Genomic DNA, 23,646 nt, shown 5'->3' on the forward strand with positions numbered 1-23,646 from the left:
CTTGCTGCATTTCATCATTAGGAGGGATAAAAAGTGAGGCTTCCTTTACTGTCCTGGTACCCACAGAACACGGCCACTGTACCCACCTGCCCACTTTTGCCACGCTATTTTATTTGCCAAAAGAGCTGACTCTTTTTCTGCCATCCTAAAATTGTCTGGAATACTAAGTTAGTGTTCCTTTGCTGCCAAGCAAGGTAAAACACATGTGCATTCTACACTCCTTTCCATTTCTGGAACGCAATTATTAACTGCAGGTAGTCCAGGCAATCTGTGACGAAGGTGCAGGCGTGGATATAATGTTGCCTTCATCCAATGGTGGTTCTCTCGATGTCTGACAGGTGAACAATACCATCTGTTTCCACTTCCAAAACAAGTGATGACCTGCCAATCACACTCCCGCTAATGGGTAAAGGGGTGTAAGTTCATTGTGAAAAATGTGTGACTGTTGTCCCCACAGTCACAGAGGATGAAGAGCTCGCAGATGCACTTGATGGGGAAGAGGGTGGTTGCACAGCCCCGCTAGAGCGCATTGTAGCACAGTGAAATTCCCATTGCGACTTGTGCTTCATTTTAAGTCTTGTACTTGGTGGGCTCCCCAGTATGCAGCAAAACCACGCAACAGGAAAAGGACTCTAGGCAGTTAGTTTGATAAATGATTGTTTAACTTTCCCAAAACAAACAATAAGAACCATGCATAAAATTTAAATAATAGAACAACCTATTCAGCTGCCTACTACCTGCTAATCCCTCTGCGTAGCAGCAGTAATTGTGTGTTTGTGCATGTGTGTGTGTGCGAACACGACTTACCAGTGGCGCATCACAAAAGCTTCAAAGTTATCTACCTAAACATAGACAAAACACATTACCCCCCCCTTGTTAGCTGAAACCTCACAGATAAGGCAGATGATAACAGTGTGAATGCAAACCACACAGCTCTGCAAAACAGTCATGGAAATCTTGAAAAGCAACAGTCAATGCAAATATGTATCGCTGTCCCTCTATGATTTAAACTGTAAGTGACAATTTGACAGTGCAGAGGCAGCAAGTCTTATTGTCTATATAGTTGGCCTACCCAGAACAGATATGTGTTTTGCTAATAAAACAAAGTGTTGCGTGCACGCATTACTGTCTGGGCACAGTGTACCGTACCCGGGTACTGTGATGTCCAGTTGCCAGAAATGCAGGCTTTACGCTCCTCTCACGGTAAACAGTATAGACAGCATCGGAAGAATGTTGGTCTGTGGCACAGGATGCTGCTCACTGGCATTACGGTGCTCCTCACCAAACTCCAACATGACTCCCCTCACAATTGAACGAAATGTTTCCGCGGGGGCTCCTTGCTGTAACACACACCTTTAGCTTTTCCTTCTGTTCATAGACATCATCTCCAAGTCCACACCCGAAGACCAATTTGCTATTGCTATAGTAACCAAACAGACAAAGGCAGATCCAAAAAACAGCAGCCCCTTGTGTGTAGTCTGCAACAATGCATGCAATGAATGGCAAATAAGCATGTAGCATTGACAGTGGCTAAAGCTGAGCAATACACCCTCATGCTATCAATTCATATCCATGTGACACTTCATGGAGGAAGATCTCAAAATTGTGAGTTTTTGCCTTCTACTTAGAGATTGTTGACAAATCTTACAGATTACATGACTTGGGTGATCCTTTGCGATGTCCAAAAAGTCCCAGGCTAGGCAAGGCTTACAGCCCATGCGACCTGCATAGCCAACATGACTTATGCTCAGAGGCAGAGTTGTGGCCGAGGATTCTGTTGTTGACGTGTTTCCAGTACTTTGTCTCTGTCCAGGAAGACACAACGTAAACTCGTCAACAGTAGCATCCTCCTCCACCTTCTCTGCTGACGTCATCGACTGGCTGACTTTGGTTTGACAGTAAGTGGGGTCTCCAACCTCATCATCACCCTGTGTTTTTCATTCCCCTCATCCTGAGTCCTCCGTGACAACCTCTTCCTGCCCTGACCGAATAGCAAAGTTGTAGTTACAATCAGGTATCTGAGTCTCCTCATCATGTTCCCCATTATCTCCACCAGGATGATGTACGTTTTGGAAGTGAGGGTGTACATTATGCTCAGCACCTTCTTCATCGGGGCCTGGATCTGACTCACAAAGCTTCTGGCCATCTGTGCAGATCATTTCCCCTGTCTCCTGGAACTCGCTGCCTCAACACGTCCGATTATCTGCTACACCCGCAAGCTTCAAACGGAACCGGAAAAATCATCTGTTGAGAAATGACTATAACCTTCAATGACACCACCACCGTGCGTAGCTTCCGCCAAACCTACACCACACCTACTGTCTCCTCCCCAAAATACTTTATAATGTAATCCCGCAAGGGCTGGGCTGTTGTGAATGTTAGTTATGTTGTGGCTGCTGGGAGGCTCCCTCTGGTGGCCAGGAATGGTTTGGACTTGGACCAGGTGTGTTGTGCAATGGGTGTTTCCTTTGCTAACTCTCTGCTTATTTAAATTCTGGTCTGATTGCAGGCTGTTGCCGGATGTCAGTTGTTCTTTGTATCTCCAGCCTGCTTCATCCTGCTCTACACCACATCTATCCCAGATAAGTGCTTGCTCTTTATTTATTGTCTGGTTCTTTTGCTTATCTGGGTTTGTCATTTGCTGTGGTTGTTTTCAGTTTATTTGCATGCAGGGATTTTCCCCCTCAGTGGTTTGTTGGGGAACTCCCTGCAGTTCTGTGTGGAGTATAGCTCCTTTGAGTCCATGTGTTTGTGGCTTGTTGAATTTGTTATGATTCTTGTTTTCTGTTCATTGGTATGACAAGGGCACCTGGTATAGGACGGAGTTCAGATTGTGCAATCTGAGGGCCTTTTTGTACTATCAGGAAGTTGGTATTTTGCAGGGTTTTTCTCTGGCCACCATCAGTCCCTTTCCTGTCCTTTCCTATTTTAGTCAGCGGGGGCCTCACCTTTTGCTAATCCTGTCATCTACCTGTGTATTGTGTTTTTCCTATATCACCGCAGTCTTTTAATGTGGGGGGCTTGCTATTCTTGTCTATTTTCTGAGGCAGAGAGTTATTCATCTTTCCTACCTTTAGGATAGTTAGTTCTCCGGCTGGGTTCGCGGTGCACAGGATGTTAGTTCAACCCTCGGCTACTTCTAGTTGTGATGGTTAGTAAGGAGATGGCGGCCAGATTAGTTGCCAATGCTCTTGTCACCTTTTGCCAATGATTTGTGGTGGTCTTCCATGGTTCTGGATCATAACACTGGGCCCTCTTCCCTCTGTACCAGTCTGTCTATTGTTACTTGTATATCTATTGTGTATGTAACCCCCTTCTCATGTACAGCACCATGGAATCAATGGTGCTCTATAAATAAATAATAATAATAATTTCTTTGTCTGTACTCACTGCAGCTTTGGAGCAGACCTCTGATTCCCAGGCTATAGTGTGACTGACTGATCAGCTCTGCAGACTCAACCATCTCTGTTACCCCATACTCAGCAGGGCTGGTGGAAACTTGAGAGCTGTTATGAAGCAAGTGCGATTGGGTTGACACCACAGTGGAATGGAGTATTTGTGCTATTGAACTTGAGGTGGAGGAAAGGCCACTTTATGGCGCACTTGAGATCCATTGAAGCAGCTGCTGTTTTGATGCCTCATCTACATTTGTTAGCGATGGTCGTGTTCCTGAAAAAAGGATCATATCAGATTATCCACGGGAAGAAGTACACCTGTTATTTTGGCTGTTATTTGTTGTTATGAATTGGTGCTGCCGTAAACGCAAGCAACCTGCTGCGGTTCCAGTTGCGCCCAGGTGTCAGCTGCCATTTAGGGCTGTGCCTCGGGTTGTCCAGCTGGCTGCTTTCTCCTCCACGTCTAAGTGTGGAGAGGCGGCTAATGTGCATGCGTGTGCCGATTTACCCCAGCCGCAGCCTAACTCCAGTGTTTCGCCTAGTGAGTATGCTCAGCCTGACTGTGCCATTCCTGAGGCTTAGTCTTCATTTCGGGCTACAGCGCATGCTCCCACACTTAGTGCGAAAAGCCTCTTTGCACAGGTACTTGGACTTCTGGCCGGGTCTAAGTCCTGTGTTGTGCCTAGACAGCATGCTGAAGCTGATAGTCTTTTTTCGGAGATTGTATTTTATGCTACTGAGCATGCTCAGGCACTTATTGCATCAGAGGCTAGGTCCGGTAATGAACTCTTTGGCTCTGCCCCTGATGTGGGGGGCCCATATAGACCACAGGGCATCAGGTGTCCTGATGATGTGGCCAGGCAACTCCCAACTGGCTTGCAGAGGCCCGCCCCTATGACTTGTCACCTCATTATTGTTGGTCAGACGATAACTGGAGAGGTGTTTGGGTCGTGGCTGCCATGAAGTCATCATTGAAGTGGCGGTTCCGAATAGGACGCTAGTTATGCCACTCATGACGTGTCAATCTGCTTTTGTCTCCAGGAGGTGCATTGTGGTCCACCCTGGTTTGGGGGGGACCCAGGTTATAAAAGGGGCTGGAGCCAACAAGGAGGTGTGCAGTCTTCTATTATGCTCCGAAAGAGCACACCTCCATGTGTTGAACCCATTGCGGCTTTAAGCCAGAGGTAGGCATGGATAGGGCGTCGATGCAGGCCGCCACCACAGTTGGTAACTGTTAAAAATACGGTTTGACGTGACATATGCTAAGCCAGTATATTAATGATTGGAGCAAAATAGGTGCAAAAACATATATGGATTTATTCAGTAAAAGTTCAAGTTAAAGTCATTACAGAAAAGTTACTGTCTTGGCTTGAGTTAATAGATGGGTAGATAGATAAGTAGAGAAAAAACAGAGTTCATTTATCTTACATAGCTGTGATGTGATAAGCCGTCTCTCTGTGGATCTTCTGGTCGAATGCTCCCATTCTACCTCTGAGTTCTCTTTACCTCCCTTCTTCTTCTGACCCTTTGAAGTGTGGTCCTCTTTTATAATTCAAACCCCACCCCCTGATTCTCCTTATCTCTTTACATGCTGTTACAAGAACTATCTTTTTTAGTTCTAGCTTATGTCATATCACGTGATTCATATTTTCTGCAAAATAAGTGTCTTGCGCAGTGGAGACTTGTAAGACTAAACCACTTCGACATAGAAAATATATAGAACTCTTTGAAGCTCGCTGACCCTTGACCCTAGTGTAACAGTAAGAAGATTCTCAAAGCTAATTTCAGATCTTTGCACAAATTCCAAATAGAATATAGCACTACGTTGAAAGCTTTGATGAACAATGGCAGATGGCTTTGGTTCTACCATGTCAAAGACCTTGGTTAGTATTTTCAACTTACAGACTCTCTTAAAGGGATGGGCAAAATACACACATTATATGAATGTATGTATTCAAGTTTATGAATCAAATCTCCATAAACTCACTATTTTACAGTCCCTCCTTTTGAAGATTTGATGAATCCCCGGGAAACCCTAACTCATTCATCATCATTCGTATCACATACATTCTTGTTGAAAATTCTAGACCAATATTTGACTTGATAAACCAATCTGAAACTTTCTGTCAAAAAGTCATCTTACGATTTAAAATTCCTCTAAGAATGTTATCTTCCTTTTTCATTTCTATTTTTATATTCTTATATATCTTCTGAATTCTACACATCACAAAAACTTGATAAATAATGCACATCAAAACTAATAAAAATATGATTATGATGGGATTAAATAAAACATTTCCAACCGCTGACTGAACAGATGACTGAGACCAGGAATGTACCGATTTCCCAAAACTTCTCCACCAAGTTCTACCTGACATTCCATTCCATTCGTGTTCAATATCACTTAATTCACCTTGTTCATGCCTGAATATGATTTCTGCTTCCTTTAACTGTTTCGTTAATAAATCTAACAAACCCTTATCTTTCTTTATTTCACTTGTCCACATATCCCAAGGAAAATCATTTATTTGTGATAAATTGAATTGTATGGGAAATGCCGTTAAGTTTCTCTTTCCTATAGAAGTGATATTAAAACTTCCTTCCTTCTTTGAAAGAGATCTCACATTTCCTTCTATACAATACAAACCCATAGGTAGATTTTCCTTATGCACACAAGTAGAATAGAAAGCAGAAACCATCTCTGTCTCAGACATGACCTGGAAACAAATCTTATTTGGACTTACTGGAGTCACCAGATCATGTAGTGTCTGTACAGTTTCTATTCTCGCATGACAAGAGGAATGATTATGAAAACATGAATGATAGATTACCTTATCCTGTCCAGGTAGACACATCACTTTAGAAACAAAATGTAACCATGAAGAAATGTCTAATTGTTCAGTGTTCACTCCATCAAATGCAATATCTGTGTACTGCAGTTGATAGAACACTTGTTGTGTGTTACTCACAGGTATACCCAAAACTGTAACAGGAACAATAGTTCCCTCTCTTCCGATCACTGGGATTAGTGATGTGCCAACACAAATGTTTCGTTCACATCCCAACCACTTATTTAGCCACAAATCCGTATGATTCAATGCAAAATCATACTCTACAGGTAAATTTCGCAGTATTCCCAGTGGAGTAATTCCACTCTGTAAAGCTTGAGCAATCATTTTCAGATTGGTGGAATACTCGATCTGTATCTCCAGGCACGCTTTAGCTACTTGTGTTTCGTGTGTGCTTTCCACGAGAGCTAATGTAGCATCCTGTAGATGTGAGACGGAAGACCCTAGTACAGCAGCTGTATTCATAACCATCTTTTCAAGAAGTTGATTCAAACTCTTCTGAATCTTTACACCTTTTCCTACAATAAAACCAATATTATCCAAATCTGACTTAAGTGTCTGTATATTCATGGCATTAGTCAGACTTCCCACTGTCCCTATTCCTCCCAGAATTCCTTCCAACACTCCTCTCTTACTTCTAGTCTGAGTTGTTCTTCTCCCAAACCATTGTTCTATCCCCATCTCCATGTTAGTAAGATGTGATTGACACTGAGGAAACCTGGTAGAGATTTTCCAATGCGACATATTGAAAGTCCATAACATTGTCATGACTTCTCCATCCCTTAATAAAGACTTAGACTGAAACTGATTGATTTGGAGAGGAGTAGATGGCATAAACCTTGTGTTTGTGCATGCATTATCTGCTGCTGACCAAATATTCACACTAACGTCTTTACATTGTCTGTAATGAGTCCTTGTTACAACGCAACACTGGTAAATTCCAGAGTCCTTGGAAGATGGATTTTCTATGGAAAAAAATAAGTTATCATCCATCCATCTGATATTACCAATCTGACCTCTGTGAATGACATTAGTTGGACTATTTAAAAAACTTCCCAAAAATGATGAATTTTTGGTCCATGTCAACAGAGACTCAGAAGGCAATGTCAACCTTGTGTTACATTTTAACATTATAGGGGAAGTATTTTCTTTATTATGTACTGTCTGTGGTGAAACCCTTATTTCTGGAACTACCATATAGTGTTGGTAACGGTAAACCCTACAGATACCTGAACTTGTACAGGTTCCCGTGTTATCTGGAAATTCCATGTTTTTACCCAATCTTTATCTCCTTCTGTAATGGAGAGTAATGAAGGATCCAAACTTTTCCCAAAAACCTGTGTTTTTAACAAAATTTCTGTTTTGGATCTTCCAAACTTTCCCCTAGCAATCATATCATTTGTAATATCACCGGACCATACAGCAGGTTCATCACCTCTGATCTCTATGTTCCAGTATAGTACATCAGTAGGAGAACATTCCCATGTACCTGTCTTATTATTATGTACATATTCTCCTTGTAATTGTGTGAATCTAGTTTTAGCTCCTGCAATAGCATCTAATGTTATATCTGTGTTGTGTATAAAATGCAATTCAATGCAACATTTTGTTCCATATCCCATGCAGATATTTCCTGTTATCTCCACAGAATCATCCATGATGTTCTCTTTTAGTAAGTTCAGCGTTAATGATCCTCTTGGTCTTCGTGAATGTTGAATCTCTCTGGTCCGCTCATTCACATCATTGGTGATTGTTCCTTGTAACATGTCTTCCTTGTAGATAATGATTGAAATAAGACAAAGCAGCAGGAAAGTAGTTCCCATCACATAGAAGCTTTTCTTGAGCTTGGGAAAATGTTCTTTTTCCGGAAGGCTTGATGTCATCTTTCCGTCAAAGTCTTTAGGTTTCTTATTCCAGTTCTTATCGGAATCCATTTCTTTCTGTAAAGAAATGCAGTATCATTATTTTGTTACAAACAATTTGCACTGGTCAATGTGGACCCACACTTTCTGTTGTCTGCGGGTATTTTTACCACATTGGATGCTCGTTACACGAGAATCATGACTTGTCCCATAGTCTCAAAGACTTCACTTCAATTACACTCCCATGGACTACTCTTGCGAAAGGTTTTGATCATCACTAGAGCACCTTTCTTGAATTTGGACTCATAGGGTGGCTCCATGTTTTGCATTCTTGATGCCGCATATGGCAGAATTGCTTTCAGGTTCTCCTGTAGCGTTCTCAACCATTGGGACCTTGAGATGGCATCTTTTTGCGGAGTGGATAAAAATGGCTCATGTGGAAACCACAATGGCATTTTTCTTCCTGTCATCAACTCAAAAGGAGTGAATTGAGTTGTAGAGGAGATTGAACCTCTTATACTCATTAGTATGAAGGGTACCTTATCAACCGAGGTGTTACCTTTATCCAAAAGCATCTTTGCAATTCTGGATTTGATTGTCCTATTCATTCTTTCCACAATTGCCGCAGATTGTGGATGATAGGGGACATGAAATTGTTGTCGTGCCCCTAGAATAGCACAAGCAGTTTGCATGATTTTACCTGTGAAATGGCTTCCTCGATCAGAGGTAATCATCCTTGGGATCCCCCAAGTACAAAAGACATGTTGTACCAATTCCCTTGCTGTGGACAAATCATCATCTTTCCTAACAGGTCAAATTTCTACCCATTTTGAGAACACATCTACCACAATCAATGCATACCTGAGACCATGTTTACCTGAGGGTAAAGGACCAATGTAGTCTATTTGTAATATAGACCATGGACCATCTGCAGGTGCGATTTGTAGACGTGGTGGCTTCTGTCCTTTAGGTCTTGGATTTATTTGGGCACGAATGAGACATGATAGTACAACACTTTGAACTGTTTCGTTTATTTTTTCCCAATAAAATTTCTCTTTGAGAATGACTAACAATTTTTGTTGGCCCAAGTGACCTAAGCTCTCGTGGTTATATCGAGTGAATTCTACCTGTAGATGTTTTGGTACAACGGGACGCAATTCTCCATTTGAATTGTGACACAAAACCCCATTTTCACAGATAAAGGAGGTTTTGGATCATCCTGAGAAGTAACAAGAGAAGGATCTTTCATCTGTTCTTCTGCAAATGAAGGTATGTATGTATCTGCTCTTTGAACCGCTGAAATCTCAGAAGGTTCAGAGTCAAACACTTCTTTTCCAGTCCGGGCAGCTTCTTTGGCTACAGCATCTGCGGTTGCATTTCCTACAGATAACTCATCAGATTTTTTATGTGCAGCGACTTTCACTATAGCAAATCTATTTGGAGCCCTAGATGCTATTTCAAAAATTGTTTTTAAAGTGTCACTGTGCACCAAGGTCTTGTTGGAAGAATCCACATAACCTCTTCTCTCCAAGATAGGCAGATAATCATTAGGGACCTGACAACATAGGAGCTATCGCTGTAAATTACCATTGGAACCTGGTCATCAGCTTCATTCAGCTGTAGGACCATTCTTACCGCTTCTAGCTCTGCCCATTGAGCTGAGAAATGACTTGGTAATTTGTGCTTTACCACTTGTCCTCTTTTGGAATAGAAAATTCCATATCCTGTGTAAAAGTGTCCCTCTAGAAAAATCTAGAACCGTCTACAAACACAGGTTCATCTGTGTCTTCCGACTGACGTCTGAAGAGAGATGGACTTAGTTCTTGGAACGTTTGTAGGCAATCAAGGGTTTGTACTTCATATTGCATCAATTGAGGAAGAACATATTTGGCCTTATAATCTACTGTACCTCAATTTGATTTCGAGACAATGAGAGTAACCAATGGGCAAATCTCTGATGTGACACACCTGGAATATTTTTCTCAAAGAGGAGCTTTAGTGTGGAATGTGGCGTTTGGAGAATAATTCGATTGAACCCAATTACCGTATTTTTCGGACTATAAGATGCACCTTAGATATAAAGAAGAAAACGGCACTTCCTTCGTATGTATTTTCAAAAGATGCCGGGGTGCACTTCAGGTTCCAAAGCCATAATACAAGAAGTAACAAGGCACTCCCAGGGTGTGATGAAATAGTATATTTATTGTGCTTGAAGAGAACGTTTTCGGCCCAAATTGGACCTTCCTCAGTAGCACTAAGCATAAAAATAAAATACAGTAATAAATAACATAAATACATAAGATGTATATAACACTGAGGGCAAACAAAATAGTTTCAAATAAATGACAGTGTACATTATAATATTCAAATTCATATTCTTTGACAGGAAAAGTCTCATACATATATTCATTTCATATATGTGACAATATATACATCATTCTGTAATAAACAGATTCATATTGACTCAGAGAATTTTTGAAAATAAAATGAAGAAAAGGGGAGTAAAAGAAAAGAAAAAGAAGAAGAACCATAGAGAAAAGAAAAAGAAGAAAAAGAAAAAAAGAAGAAAATGTTGGTTTGTACAGGGTTAATGGAGGGAGGGAGGAAGATCTGTAGTAAAATGTCTATATGGGTGGATGAGAATGGTAACAGGGAGAGACCAGTGGATAGCATATGTGTATAGCCATCAGGGGTGTAGGATGTGATAGTATGATTATAGAGTAAGGTGGATTAGTATGGATGTGAGCGCTGTGTGTGGGAGAATGTTTATAGGAATTGTAAGTATTGTGTAATGAAAGTGGAAGACTAGATATGAGTATTGTGAAGGAGAGGGAAAGGATTTAATGGATGATCTGTAAAAAAGTAAATAACCGTCAGAAGAGAAGGCTGAGAGGAAACCGAAGCATGACATGAATCAAACGTGAAAACGCCGAGGTGCTTACCAAATGTGAGGAGGAATGTAGTATGGACTGCAGGCGCGGAATCCACTTTCTCTTCAAGCACAATAAATATACTTTTTCATCACACCCTGGGAGTGCCTTGTTACTTCTTATAAGATGCACCTGACCATATGACGCACCCTGGTTTTAGAGCAGGAAAATAGAAAAATAACATTTTAAGCAAAAAATGGAGTCATGACACACTGGGGTGAGGATCTGCTGCTGACACTTTTATGGGGGTAATATCCCCAAATTCTCTACTAAGATACCCCATCCTGGTAATGATCCTCCTGCCTTGTATATACAGTATATACCCCCATCCTGCTCATATACCCCCATCCTGCTCATATACCCCCATCCTGCTCATAATATACCCCCATTCTGCTCATAATATACCCCCATTCTGCTCATAATATACCCCCATTCTGCTCATAATATACCCCCATTCTGTTCATAATATACCCCATCCTGCTCATAATATACCCACATCCTGCTCATAATATACCCACATCCTGCTATACACCCCCATGCTGGTATACGGCCCGCATCCTGTGGCACATAAAAAAAATAAACGTTCATACTTATCTTACCTCACCTCACTCCCTGCAGCATCGCTCCTCCTCCCGCCTGTGTCAGCGGCAGCGCCGCTGAGTGGAGCCGTCCCCGTTAAACAGCAGGCCCACATGATCACCCCTGGCAACTACAGCCTGGAGTGATCATGTGCGGCTGTATTCACTTTTCCCCGTGCACCATCATCAGTGTGGGGTGCAGTGAATCAGTACACTCACCTGTCACCGTTCCCCTGCAGTACCACGATCTCCTCCTGGCTGCCGGCGGCCGCTGAGTGGAGCCGTCCCCGTTCCCCTGCAGCACCGCGATGTCCTCCTGGTTGCGAGCGGCTGCATGTGGACACGTGCGCACAGCGATGACGTCATCGCTGTGCGCACCGCTAGTCTCCACTCAGCGGCCGCCGCACAGACAGGAGGACATCGCGGTGCTGCAGGGGAACGGGGACGGCTCCACTCAGCAGCCGCCGGCAGCCAGGAGGAGATCGCGGTACTGCAGGGGAACGGTGACAGGTGAGTGTACTGATTCACTGCACCCCGCGCTGATGATGATGCACGGGGGGCAGTGAATACAACCGGACATGATCACTCCAGGCTGTAGTTGCCAGGGGTGATCACGTGGGCCTGCTGTTTATCCCTCGCACATCCACCCGCCCACCTGTCAGCGCTGAGAGACGATGGGTGGGAGGATGGGCGTGCATATTAAATGAGCGGGTCCACGTGGTCATGGCAGGCGCTGCTACAGCCTGCTCATGCCCCCGATAACCCGCTCCACCGCAGCACCCTCATTCCACGCAGCCCTACATTCAGACCATAAGACGCACCCCCACTTTCCCCCAACATTTGGGGGGAAAAAAGTGCGTCTTATGGTCCGAAAAATACGGTATATGTTCTGTTATTTTTATTGCGAAATACACTCCCACCAGGTGTCTTGCGCGCACCTTGAACCCCCTCTCAACAGGTGAGAGAAGCTTAGAGAAGTAACCAAAGATTCTCTATTCCCCCCCTTGCAGCTGCAGCAAAACCACAGAGATACTTGTCTCTGAAGTGTGTGCTTGGAGCGCAAAAGGTGCATTCTTTTCCACCATAGTTAACGCAGGTGAGTGTTGTAGATCATGTTTCAATTGTGTGAAGGCTTTTTCCTGTTCGACACTCCAGGGACCAAAATAATCATCATTATCACCTTCCCTTGAATAATTTACAAGTCCTAAAAAATGTCTTAGTGCCTTGTGTGATGTTGGAATTGGAAGGGATGCTATTGCCTCTATTCTGTCCTGTAGGGGTAGCCTTTTACCTGGACTTAGCAGAACTCCTAAAAATCTGACCTCAGTCTGCATCAGTTTGACCTTTTTGGTATTCAGTTTCAATCCTGCATCATGCAGAAGCTCAAACAACTCTGCCAATAGAGAAATATGCAATTCCTCATCCTCTGTACATAGCAACATATCGGCCACATATTGCAATATACATTCCAGATGAGAAAATTTTGACAAAAGTTTTGCTAGCGCCTGATGAAAAATGCTTGGCGACATATGCGCCCCCTGAGGTAGCCTACAGAACATGTATTGTTGATCCAGATGGTTGAACGCAACCTTATATTGACAACTTTTCTCAATCGGTATACTGAAAAAAACATTATTGATATCCAATACTGAGAAATACTTTGCCTTTGCATTCAATCTTGACATCATGTTATGTGTATCAGCTACAATCGGTGCAACATTGGGAGTAAATTTATTGAACATCCGTAAGTCCAATATCATCCGATAGCTACCATCGCTTTTCAGAACACACCACAATGGATTGTTACAAACAGAATTTGCCTTACGTATGACACCTTGATCCAACAATTCCTAAATAATTTTAGACATCGGAGCAATTGACTCTGGGGGCAACTTATACTGACGCTGTGGAGGCGCATCCCGCCCTTCCACTTTCACCACTAAATCCTTCATAGTTCCTACTTGATTTCTGTACTGACCCCATAGAGAAGGAAACCGTTGTACTATCTCAGTCAATACTTCATTACCACCAGTTTCAGGCCACAAATGATCAGAGGACACTACATCGTTCAAACAACCGTTAGAGTCTTTCCAAATTGTTTTGTTACCCAAATCAATAATCCAGCCATGCTTTTCCATAAAATCAGTGGCAATTATGTTCTCAGTATCCCGACAACACCAGATATCCATTTTTGTTTCCACAGAACCAGGTATTTCCAGAAAAACATCCTGAGCTAAAGTTACCGTTGTTCCATTTTTGCCACTGAAACCAACAATTGCACATACAGGGGAATCTGGCTTTAAATGTAGATCAACATTTGTTATGCTCAATTGCGCACCTGTATCAAGGAGAAACATTACTTCCTGGCCGTTAAGATGTACCTTTAAAAATGGTCGACCACAGCTATCCATTGAAACTCGAGTGACAAATTCCAGTGGATGGAGCCTGGGCACCGGCTTTGCTAGTCAGGAAGATGGAGAAGGAAGAAGAGCAGCAGGTGTCTTGTTCCTTGCATTCAACTCCTTTATGGTCATTTCCCTAATTTGTTTGGTCAGTGGTGCATATGGTGATTGGTTATTCCTGTAGTCAGTATGAGTGGGTGTGTATGAAGGAGGAGGCGCTGAAGATGGGGGAGGTGCGCTTGATGTAATTGGCATCAGTCCATTCTCTTTACCCAGCTTTTCATCAGCTCTCGCCCTTAGGAATTTCTTACATTCCCACTTAAGGTGGCCAGGAAGGCTGCAGAAGAAGCAATGAATGTTGCTTTTTTTGCTTGCCCCCCCTGAACCCTTGTTCTTAGAATTCAGTATGGGTCTCTTGTTCTTATTATTTTGTTTTTTCTGTGATACTGTTTTGTCATCATTTGTCTCCTTTATCATGGCTATTTTTGACTTTACCTGATTTTGCTTCATTTGTCTCCGTATTCTATCAATAAATGTCGTGGCCTCCTGTAGATTGTCCATCCTAGAAGCGATTTCGAATGAAGCAGGGTCAAATTTTTTAATTTTTTTTTAACAAAAGCTTTGACCATGGAAGTCGGTTCTTGTTCAGATCCGATTTCCATTATCATTCGGTAAGCTTGTTCGAATTTGACCAAAAAAACAAAAGGGTTCTCTTGTATGTGTGTTTTAAGATTTTCTAAAATTTCAACAGTTGGGGTACATTCTCCTGTTGTGAATAGAATTAACTGTTTCAGCCTATCTTCCTTTGTATCATGGATCAGGTCATTGTGTTCATTTGTCCTAGGTGTGGCTTGTAACCTTTTTGTCATATGAGAGGGAAGCCATACCCTAAATATTTTATTCCTTTGATCATCCGTAAGATTGTATTTATCTGCGTTCGATTCAAAAATGTCCGCATTATGGAAGGCGTCCATTTTATCATCATATTTGGGTATGTCTTTTATGATTTTCATTAATTGGTCATGGATTTTAATATTAAGACAGGCTGCTTTTTCATGTAATTTCTTTTTACGTATTTCTTCCTCGTTCAGACCCTCATCCACAGTTGTGTTCAACTGTTCAGGAACATCTGAACCTGAGGCAGGTGATGCTGAGGCATCCCTTTGATGTTGTCATGTATTGGCAGACACATGTTTTATATCTTTACGTAATTTTGATATTAAGTCTGCTCTAGTTTCCAATTGATCTTCCAAATTTTCAATATGTTCAGCCAATATTGAACAATTTGGACAATCTGTTGTTTCTGCATCTGCTATGTGTGTGTCCGTTGTATTGGTTATGTCTGTAACCATGCAGATGGTGTGTGTTGGCTGTGCCTCACTGTTACGGGGGGCTGTCTGATAACCTAAAGGAGTATCAGACAGTCAGGGTCCACCGTGCAAATACTCTGCTGCAGACTATGGCAGAGTGCAATACCTCTGTTAACTCACAGAAGGATATAATAAGTAAGTAAAGCAATTCCTCCCTTACTTGGAGGGTGTGTGGAATGATCTCTGTTAATAATCACAGAGACAAAGGCAATGTGTGCGAAATGGCACCTACCTAGGTCCGCTCTTCTAGTGGTGCAAAAGAGACGAACAGCAGCGTAAGCCGCACAAAGCTCCTACCTGCGTTCGCTCCACTAGTGTGCGAGGACACGAACCACTAGATATGGCACCTGCCTAGGTCCGCTCTTCTAGTGGTGCAAAAGAGACGAACAGCAGCGTAAGCCGCACAAAGCTCCTACCTCTGTTCGCTCCCCTAGTGTGCGAGGATACGAACAACTGCCAGACGCAGTATAAGGAACGTTACCCTAGCGGCAACGTCCACCTACGAGTCGAACCACAAGGCCCAGCCAGACCATGTGCCTCAGGCACCTGCCTATGTCCGCTCCCCTAAGAGGTAAGGATACGGACAGCAGCCGAAGCTGTAAGGTATAAGAACGCTACCCTGCCGGTAGCGCTCACCTAGCATAGACAGAGGAATGCCTAGAGGAACGCGCACAGAGCGTCTACTCTTATGCATGAACCAAGAGGACTGAGCGCCATGCGGTGTGTGTCAGGGTCTTATATAGACTCTGTGCCTCATCCAAGATGGAGGACACCAGAGCCAATCCGCTGCCAGAACGACAGGAGTGACGTCATGCTGGCCTATCACCGAGCAAGGCATCACAAGCACATGACCAGCGACCAATCTGCATAGAAGGTGTCAGAGACATGTGACCTCGTGTCAGCGATGATGTCACCCGCACATGTGCAATGGCTCCAAGATAGGACTTAGTCTCCGGCGCTCGCACATGTGCAGTAGCAAGAAATCTGGACTTAGTCTCCAGAGCTCGCACATGTGCAGTAGTAAGAAATCTGGACTTAGTCTCCAGTGCTCGCAGCAACCGTAACAGTACCTCCCCCTCAAGGGCCCCCCTCCCGGCGACGCAGGTAATCGGCAACTAAGTCGGGAGCATGGACAGCCTCCTCAGGCTCCCAAGAGCGATGTTCCGGGCCGTAACCCTCCCAATCTATCAAGAAGAACCTGCGCCCTCTAACCATCTTAGAACCAACTATGGCTCGTACCTCATAGCTAGAGCGAGAGGAATCAGAGGCAGGAGAGTGCACTTCACGAGCGTGAGGTAAAATAGCCGGCTTTAGCAGTGAGACATGGAATTTGTCATGAATCTTAAGATGGACGGGTAACTTCAATTGGTAGACTACAGGATTTACCTGTCGAAGAACCTCATAAGGACCCAGGAAGCGAGGAGCAAATTTGACAGAGCTCACTCTAAGTCTCACGTGTTTTGCAGAGAGCCACACAAAGTCCCCTGGAGAAAAGACAGGAGCCGGGCGACGAAACCGATCGGACACCGTCTTCATACGGTCCTTAGCTGCTTGGATCGACTCTTGAGTCCGATCCCAAACTTCTCTGGCATTAGTTGCCCAGTCGGCCACAAGAGGAGGAGGTGCAGCAGCGGGAAACGGTACCGGTACCCTAGGGTGTTGCCCATTATGGAGTACGAACGGTGTCTGCCCAGTGGCCTCAGCCAGCGAATTGTTAAGGCCAAATTCTGCCCAGGGTAGGAGGGAGGACCAGTTATCGTGGTTCTCAGCAACAAAGTGTCGAAGGTATATAATCATAGATTGATTGGTACGCTCAACCAAACCATTGGTCTCCGGATGGTATGCCGAAGAGAGATTCAACTCAATTTGCAGAAGGCTACAAAGATCTCGCCAGAAACGGGAAGTAAATTGCGGGCCTCTATCACAAATGATACGATCTGGCATCCCGTGAAGCCTAAAGACATGCTTGAGGAATAGTTTGGCTAGTACCCTAGAAGATGGGATTCTCGATAACGGTACGAGATGAACCATCCGGGAGAAATGGTCCGTAATGACCCACACAAATCTATGTCCCTGTGAACATGGAAGATCACCCACAAAGTCCATGCCTACCACCTCCCATGGCCTATCTGGCACTGGTAAAGGATGCAAGAGTCCAGCCGGTCTCTGCCGTAATGGACGGTTGCGAGCTCACGAGTAGCAGGAACCGACATATCTCTTGACGTGGCTGGCTAAGTGTGGCCACCAATACCACCTCTCCAGTAACTCTCGTGTCCGCCTAATACCAAAATGCCCACCCACCTTTGAGGTGTGGGCCCATGACAGTATATCATTCTGTCGATCAGGCGGAACAAAGGTCTTGCCCAGTGGGATTTGGTCTAACGTCACAGGGGAGAGCGTATGAAAAACCCTGGAGGGAAGGATAAGACGAGGTTCGTCAATCTCCTCCTGGGTAGAAAGCATAGAGCGAGACAGGGCGTCTGCCTTGTTATTCTTACTCCCAGACAGATAGTTGATGGAGAAGTGAAAGCGGGAGAAAAACAAGGACCAGCGGGCTTGGCGAGGATTCAGACGCTGAGCGGTTTGTAAGTACGTCAGATTCTTATGGTCTGTATAGACCTGGAAAGGATGTTTCGCCCCTTCCAGCAAGTGACGCCACTCCTCCAAGACTAATCTCAAGGCGAGCAGTTCCCTATCCCCAATGGTATAGTTTCTCTCTGCTGGTGAAAAGGTTTTCGCAAAGAAGAAACACGGCCTTTTTCTACCTGCACCGTTCTTTTGATACAAGACCGCACCAGCACCCACTGAAGAGGCATCAACCTCTAAGAGGAAGGGCTTACTCTCATCGGGTCTTTGAAGAACGGGAGCAGTTGAAAAGTGTCTTTTTACTGCCTCAAAAGCCTGAGATGTCTCAGTAGACCAGGCTTTGGGATTAGCACCTTTCTTAGTCAAGGCCACCAAAGGGGCCACCAAAGTAGAAAAATGGGGTATGAACTGCCTGTAATAATTTATGAATCCTAAGAAGCGTTGCACCGCCTTGAAGGAATGAGGTTCGGACCATTGCAGGACAGCAGAGAGCTTCGCAGGATCCATAGCCAGGCCCTCTTGTGAGATAATGTAACCCAAAAAAGGCAATGAGGACTGCTCGAATACACATTTCTCGAGTTTAGCAAACAATGAGTGCTCCCTTAAACGGGAAAGGACACGAACGACATCCTGACGATGAGTCTCCAGATCAGGAGAAAAAATCAGGATGTCGTCCAGATACACCACTACTGAGGATAACAGTAAATCCCTGAACACATCGTTTACGAAGTCCTGAAATACTGCGGGTGCATTACATAACCCAAAAGGCATGACGAGGTATTCATAGTGACCGTCTCGGGTGTTAAAAGCGGTCTTCCATTCGTCACCCTTTCGAATTCGTACCAAGTTATACGCACCCCGCAGATCCAACTTTGTAAAAACTTGAGCTCCTCTCAATCTGTCAAAGAGCTCCGAAATTAAAGGTAACGGGTATTTGTTCTTTATTGTGATTGCGTTGAGACCCCTGTAATCTATGCAGGGACGCAAATCACCCTCTTTCTTCCGAACAAAGAAAAACCCAGCTCCCGCGGGAGAGACAGACTTACGAATGAACCCCTTCTCTAAATTCTCTCTTATATAGGTCGACATGGCCTCCGACTCAGGTATCGACAGGGGGTAAACCCTGCCTTTAGGTGGAACCGAACCTGGGATAAGGTCTATGGCACAGTCATACGGCCTATGGGGTGGAAGAACCTCAGTACCCTGTTTGGAGAACACGTCAGCAAAATCCAGATAGGGTGTAGGTATGGGAGAGAGATCAGTATATGCAACCGCAATGACCTTAGGTGGTAAGGGAAGACATCGGGACTGACATTTTGAACCCCAACTAATAATGCTGTCAGACTCCCAGTCAATGTGAGGAGCATGAGTCCGAAGCCATGGGAGACCCAGAAGGATGTCGTCTATACCCTCAGGCAAAACAAGAAAAGAAATCTCCTCTATGTGACCCTGAGACAGGGAAAGGCGCAAGGGAACTGTCCTCAATGTAATGGAGTCAGACAACATAGTTCCATTAACAACACGGACAGGAATAGGCGCCTCTAACATGATAGAGGGAATATTGTGTCCCTTTACAAATCCTGAGGACACAAAAGTCCCGTCAGCTCCGGAATCCACAAAAGCCATAATAGGCCATGTATTCTCAGATAACGAGAGCTGACCTGGGATACAACACTTAGAGGGTGCAGAAGACGTCTCTAGTAACCCCCCTCTAATGGTTACTAGGCCAGGGAGTTTCCCTGACGACTAGGACACTTGTTGGCATAGTGCCCAGCCTGACGACATACGTAACATATAGGAGGACCAGACTTGCGTAGTCTGGAAGACGTATGACCTAACTCCATAGGAGTGGGAGATGTTTCAGATGCTGAGGAAGATGGTAGTGGACCCTCAACAACTGGAATAGCCCGATGCTTAGGGCGTGAGGAAGAGACCTCGAGTCTACGTTCCTTATGGCGTACATCGATCCTCGTTGCTACTGTGATCAAGTCCTCCAGAGAAGCAGGGACCTCACGAGTAGCAAGAGCATCCTTGACATAGCCTGCCAACCCTCTCCAGAAGATAGGAATCAACACCTTCTCTGGCCAATCTAGTTCTGCCACCAGAGTTCTAAAAGCAATGGCATAAGAACTAGTGGATAACGAACCCTGAGATAGATCTAACAGTCTCAGGGCCGCATCATGGGTAACCTGCGGACCCATGAATACCGCCTTAAGAGCATCAAGAAAGTCTTGATGTCTCAGAGTAACCACATCAGAGCGCTCCCATAGGGGAGTCGCCCATTCTAAGGCTTTGTCCTGAAGTAAGGAGATGATAAAGCCTACTCTGGACCTCTCCGTAGAGAAGCGAGAAGAGTTGACCTCTAGGTGTATCTGACACTGACTAATGAAACCACGACATGATCTGGCATCGCCAGAATATCTGTTTGGCAGAGCAAGTCGAGGATCATGTGCAGATGTCACCATGGTCTGAGGTTTATCCTCTATACTCTTGAGCCGTGACTCAAGTACTTGTATGTAACGGTGTAACTGCTGATATTCTGCCATAACTGCCAGACCCTTGGCTCAGTCCTAATGTTACGGGGGGCTGTCTGATTACCTAAAGGAGTATCAGACAGTCAGGGTCCACCGTGCAAAGACTCTGCTGCAGACTATGGCAGAGTGCAATACCTCTGTTAACTCACAGAAGGATATAATAAGTAAGTAAAGCAATTCCTCCCTTACTTGGAGGGTGTGTGGAATGATCTCTGTTAATAATCACAGAGACAAAGGCAATGTGTGCGAAATGGCACCTACCTAGGTCCGCTCTTCTAGTGGTGCAAAAGAGACGAACAGCAGCGTAAGCCGCACAAAGCTCCTACCTGCGTTCGCTCCACTAGTGTGCGAGGACACGAACCACTAGATATGGCACCTGCCTAGGTCCGCTCTTCTAGTGGTGCAAAAGAGACGAACAGCAGCGTAAGCCGCACAAAGCTCCTACCTCTGTTCGCTCCCCTAGTGTGCGAGGATACGAACAACTGCCAGACGCAGTATAAGGAACGTTACCCTAGCGGCAACGTCCACCTACGAGTCGAACCACAAGGCCCAGGCAGACCATGTGCCTCAGGCACCTGCCTATGTCCGCTCCCCTAAGAGGTAAGGATACGGACAGCAGCCGAAGCTGTAAGGTATAAGGGTATGTGCGCACGTTGCTTTTTACCTGCTTTTTACCTGCTTTTTTGCTGCTTTTTCTTCTGCGCTGTTTAATGCCAAAATGGATGTGTTCTTCTATTCAAGCAAAGTCTATGGGATTTTGGGTTTCTTGTTCACACTATGTTGTTCAAAATGCTGCCTTTTTGTGGCAGAACTTTGGTCAAAAACTCAGCTTTGCAGTGCAAAACCCAAATGGCAAAAACAATTGACATGTTGCTTCTTTGAAAAGCTGAGTTTTTGACCAAAGTTCTGCCTCAAAAAGGCAGCATTTTGAACAACATAGTGTTAACAAGAAACCCAAATTCCCATAGACTTTGCTTGAATAGAAGAACACATCCATTTTGGCATTAAACAGCGCAGAAGAAAAAGCAGCAAAAAAGCAGGTAAAAAGCAGGTAAAAAGCAACGTGCGCACATACCCTTAGAACGCTACCCTGCCGGTAGCGCTCACCTAGCATAGACAGAGGAATGCCTAGAGGAACGCGCACAGAGCGTCTACTCTTATGCATGAACCAAGAGGACTGAGCGTCATGCGGCGTGTGTCAGGGTCTTATATAGACTCTGTGCCTCATCCAAGATGGAGGACACCAGAGCCAATCCGCTGCCAGAACGACAGGAGTGACGTCATGCTGGCCTATCACCGAGCAAGGCATCACAAGCACATGACCAGCGACCAATCGGCATAGAAGGTGTCAGAGACATGTGACCTCGTGTCAGCGATGATGTCACCCGCACATGTGCAATGGCTCCAAGATAGGACTTAGTCTCCGGCGCTCGCACATGTGCAGTAGCAAGAAATCTGGAATTAGTCTCCAGCGCTCGCACATGTGCAGTAGTAAGAAATCTGGACTTAGTCTCCAGTGCTCGCAGCAACCGTAACACCCACCCACCATGGAGTTATAAGTATAAACCATGCCTAATACATTCTGTATCTTTTTCTGCAATTTTTTCACAGTAAAGATCTTCTTATCTATCTTAGTATTCTCAATTTCACATTGCCGGTACAGATTTGACCATAATTGAGCATCACTATGCTCATGATCAAATGTATACTCCACATTACTTTTCTTAGAAATATCATGAATAAAATCCATTTTCTCACCTATATGTAGATGTAGATGCGTTTGTCCTGGAATGGGTCCAACCGTCTGTGGATTGATGGTCTTTGTGTCCTGGAAGGATTCTCCTGGGGATTTCCTGGATTGATGGTCCTGGATGGATCCTCAGATGTCCGTCAGGGCACGACTCATACGACCTTCTTGCGGTGGAATTACGTCAATCCTTGTCACTCTTCTAAGGTTCACTTTGATTTAGACGCAGTGTGGGTCTTTTCCTACAGTCTTTTGAACAAACACGTTGCTCCTCCTCACTGCCCCCCCCCCTCTTTGGACAAAAGGCCAGGGAAGTGTAACGGAAGAAAAGTCCCGTAAACAAAAAAACAGCAAGAACTAACGTGAAAGTGAAAATTCACCACGCATGCCAAAACGGGAAAGACACCTGTGCCTCTCAATCAATCAGGCTGAAGCTCGCCAAATGTGGAAAAATTAGGATTGGCATATATACTTAGCCAGTATATAATGATTGTTTAGAGAGAAAATGAGGTGCAAAACATATGGGTTTATTTAGAGTTAAAAATCATTACAGAAAAAGAATGCTTGGCTTAATTAAAATTGAGTAATAAGAAGAAAAAGAAAGAGTCCATTTATCTTACATAGCTGTGATGTCACGGCAATCTTCCATCAGTCTTTGGTTGAGAATGGTGGGGACATTCTGAACCCATAGAATATGACCCCGCTTATATACTATTTTGCTACAGCGCTACTCACTCCACTGACTAAACATGGTTCTGCAGTGTCTTCGGAACCCAATATACACCTCATTCCCATTCTTGGTTTTGCATGATGTAACCATCGAATATGAGTTCTAAGTTGTATGTATATGTCATGCGCAGCACTTGTTTACCAGAACAAGGGTAGTTAACCTTTAACCTAATGTAATGTACAGTTAGGTCCATATATTTGGGACAGTGACACAATTTTCGCGAGTTGGGCTCTGCATGCCCCCACATTGGATTTGAAATGAAACCTCTACAACAGAATTCAAGTGCAGATTGTAACGTTTAATTTGAAGGTTTGAACAAAAATATCTGATAGAAATTGTAGGAATTGTACACATTTCTTTACAAACACTCCACATTTTAGGAGCTCAAAAGTAATTGGACAAATAAACCAAACCCAAACAAAATATTTTTATTTTCAATATTTTGTTGCGAATCCTTTGGAGGCAATCACTGCCTTAAGTCTGGAACCCATGGACATCACCAAACGCTGGGTTTCCTCCTTCTTAATGCTTTGCCAGGCCTTTACAGCCGCAGCCTTCAGGTCTTGCTTGTTTGTGGGTCTTTCCGTCTTAAGTCTGGATTTGAGCAAGTGAAATGCATGCTCAGTTGGGTTAAGATCTGGTGATTGACTTGGCCATTGCAGA

General features: G+C 44.2%; 1 protein-coding gene across 1 annotated transcript; it reads right to left on the reverse strand.

Annotated features, from left to right (window-relative positions):
- Positions 1–4,750: 4,750 nt before the first annotated feature.
- Positions 4,751–23,438, reverse strand: LOC142260517 (uncharacterized). The gene is made up of 2 exons (XM_075331967.1): positions 22,265–23,438; positions 4,751–8,184 (listed from the first exon to the last, which is right to left on the reverse strand). Exon 2 carries the CDS (start codon positions 7,511–7,513, stop codon positions 5,522–5,524), a length of 1,992 nt encoding a protein of 663 aa, XP_075188082.1. The 5' UTR covers positions 7,514–8,184; positions 22,265–23,438; the 3' UTR covers positions 4,751–5,521.
- Positions 23,439–23,646: the final 208 nt, after the last annotated feature.

Source organism: Anomaloglossus baeobatrachus, unplaced genomic scaffold (genome assembly GCF_048569485.1).
Source record: "Anomaloglossus baeobatrachus isolate aAnoBae1 unplaced genomic scaffold, aAnoBae1.hap1 Scaffold_118, whole genome shotgun sequence".
NCBI classification, from domain to species: Eukaryota; Metazoa; Chordata; class Amphibia; order Anura; family Aromobatidae; genus Anomaloglossus; species Anomaloglossus baeobatrachus.

What these genes read in the sequence shown, in the direction of transcription:
- LOC142260517 (XM_075331967.1), bottom strand. Translation starts at nt 7,513, where the DNA reads ATGGAATTTCCAGATAACACGGGAACCTGTACAAGTTCAGGTATCTGT.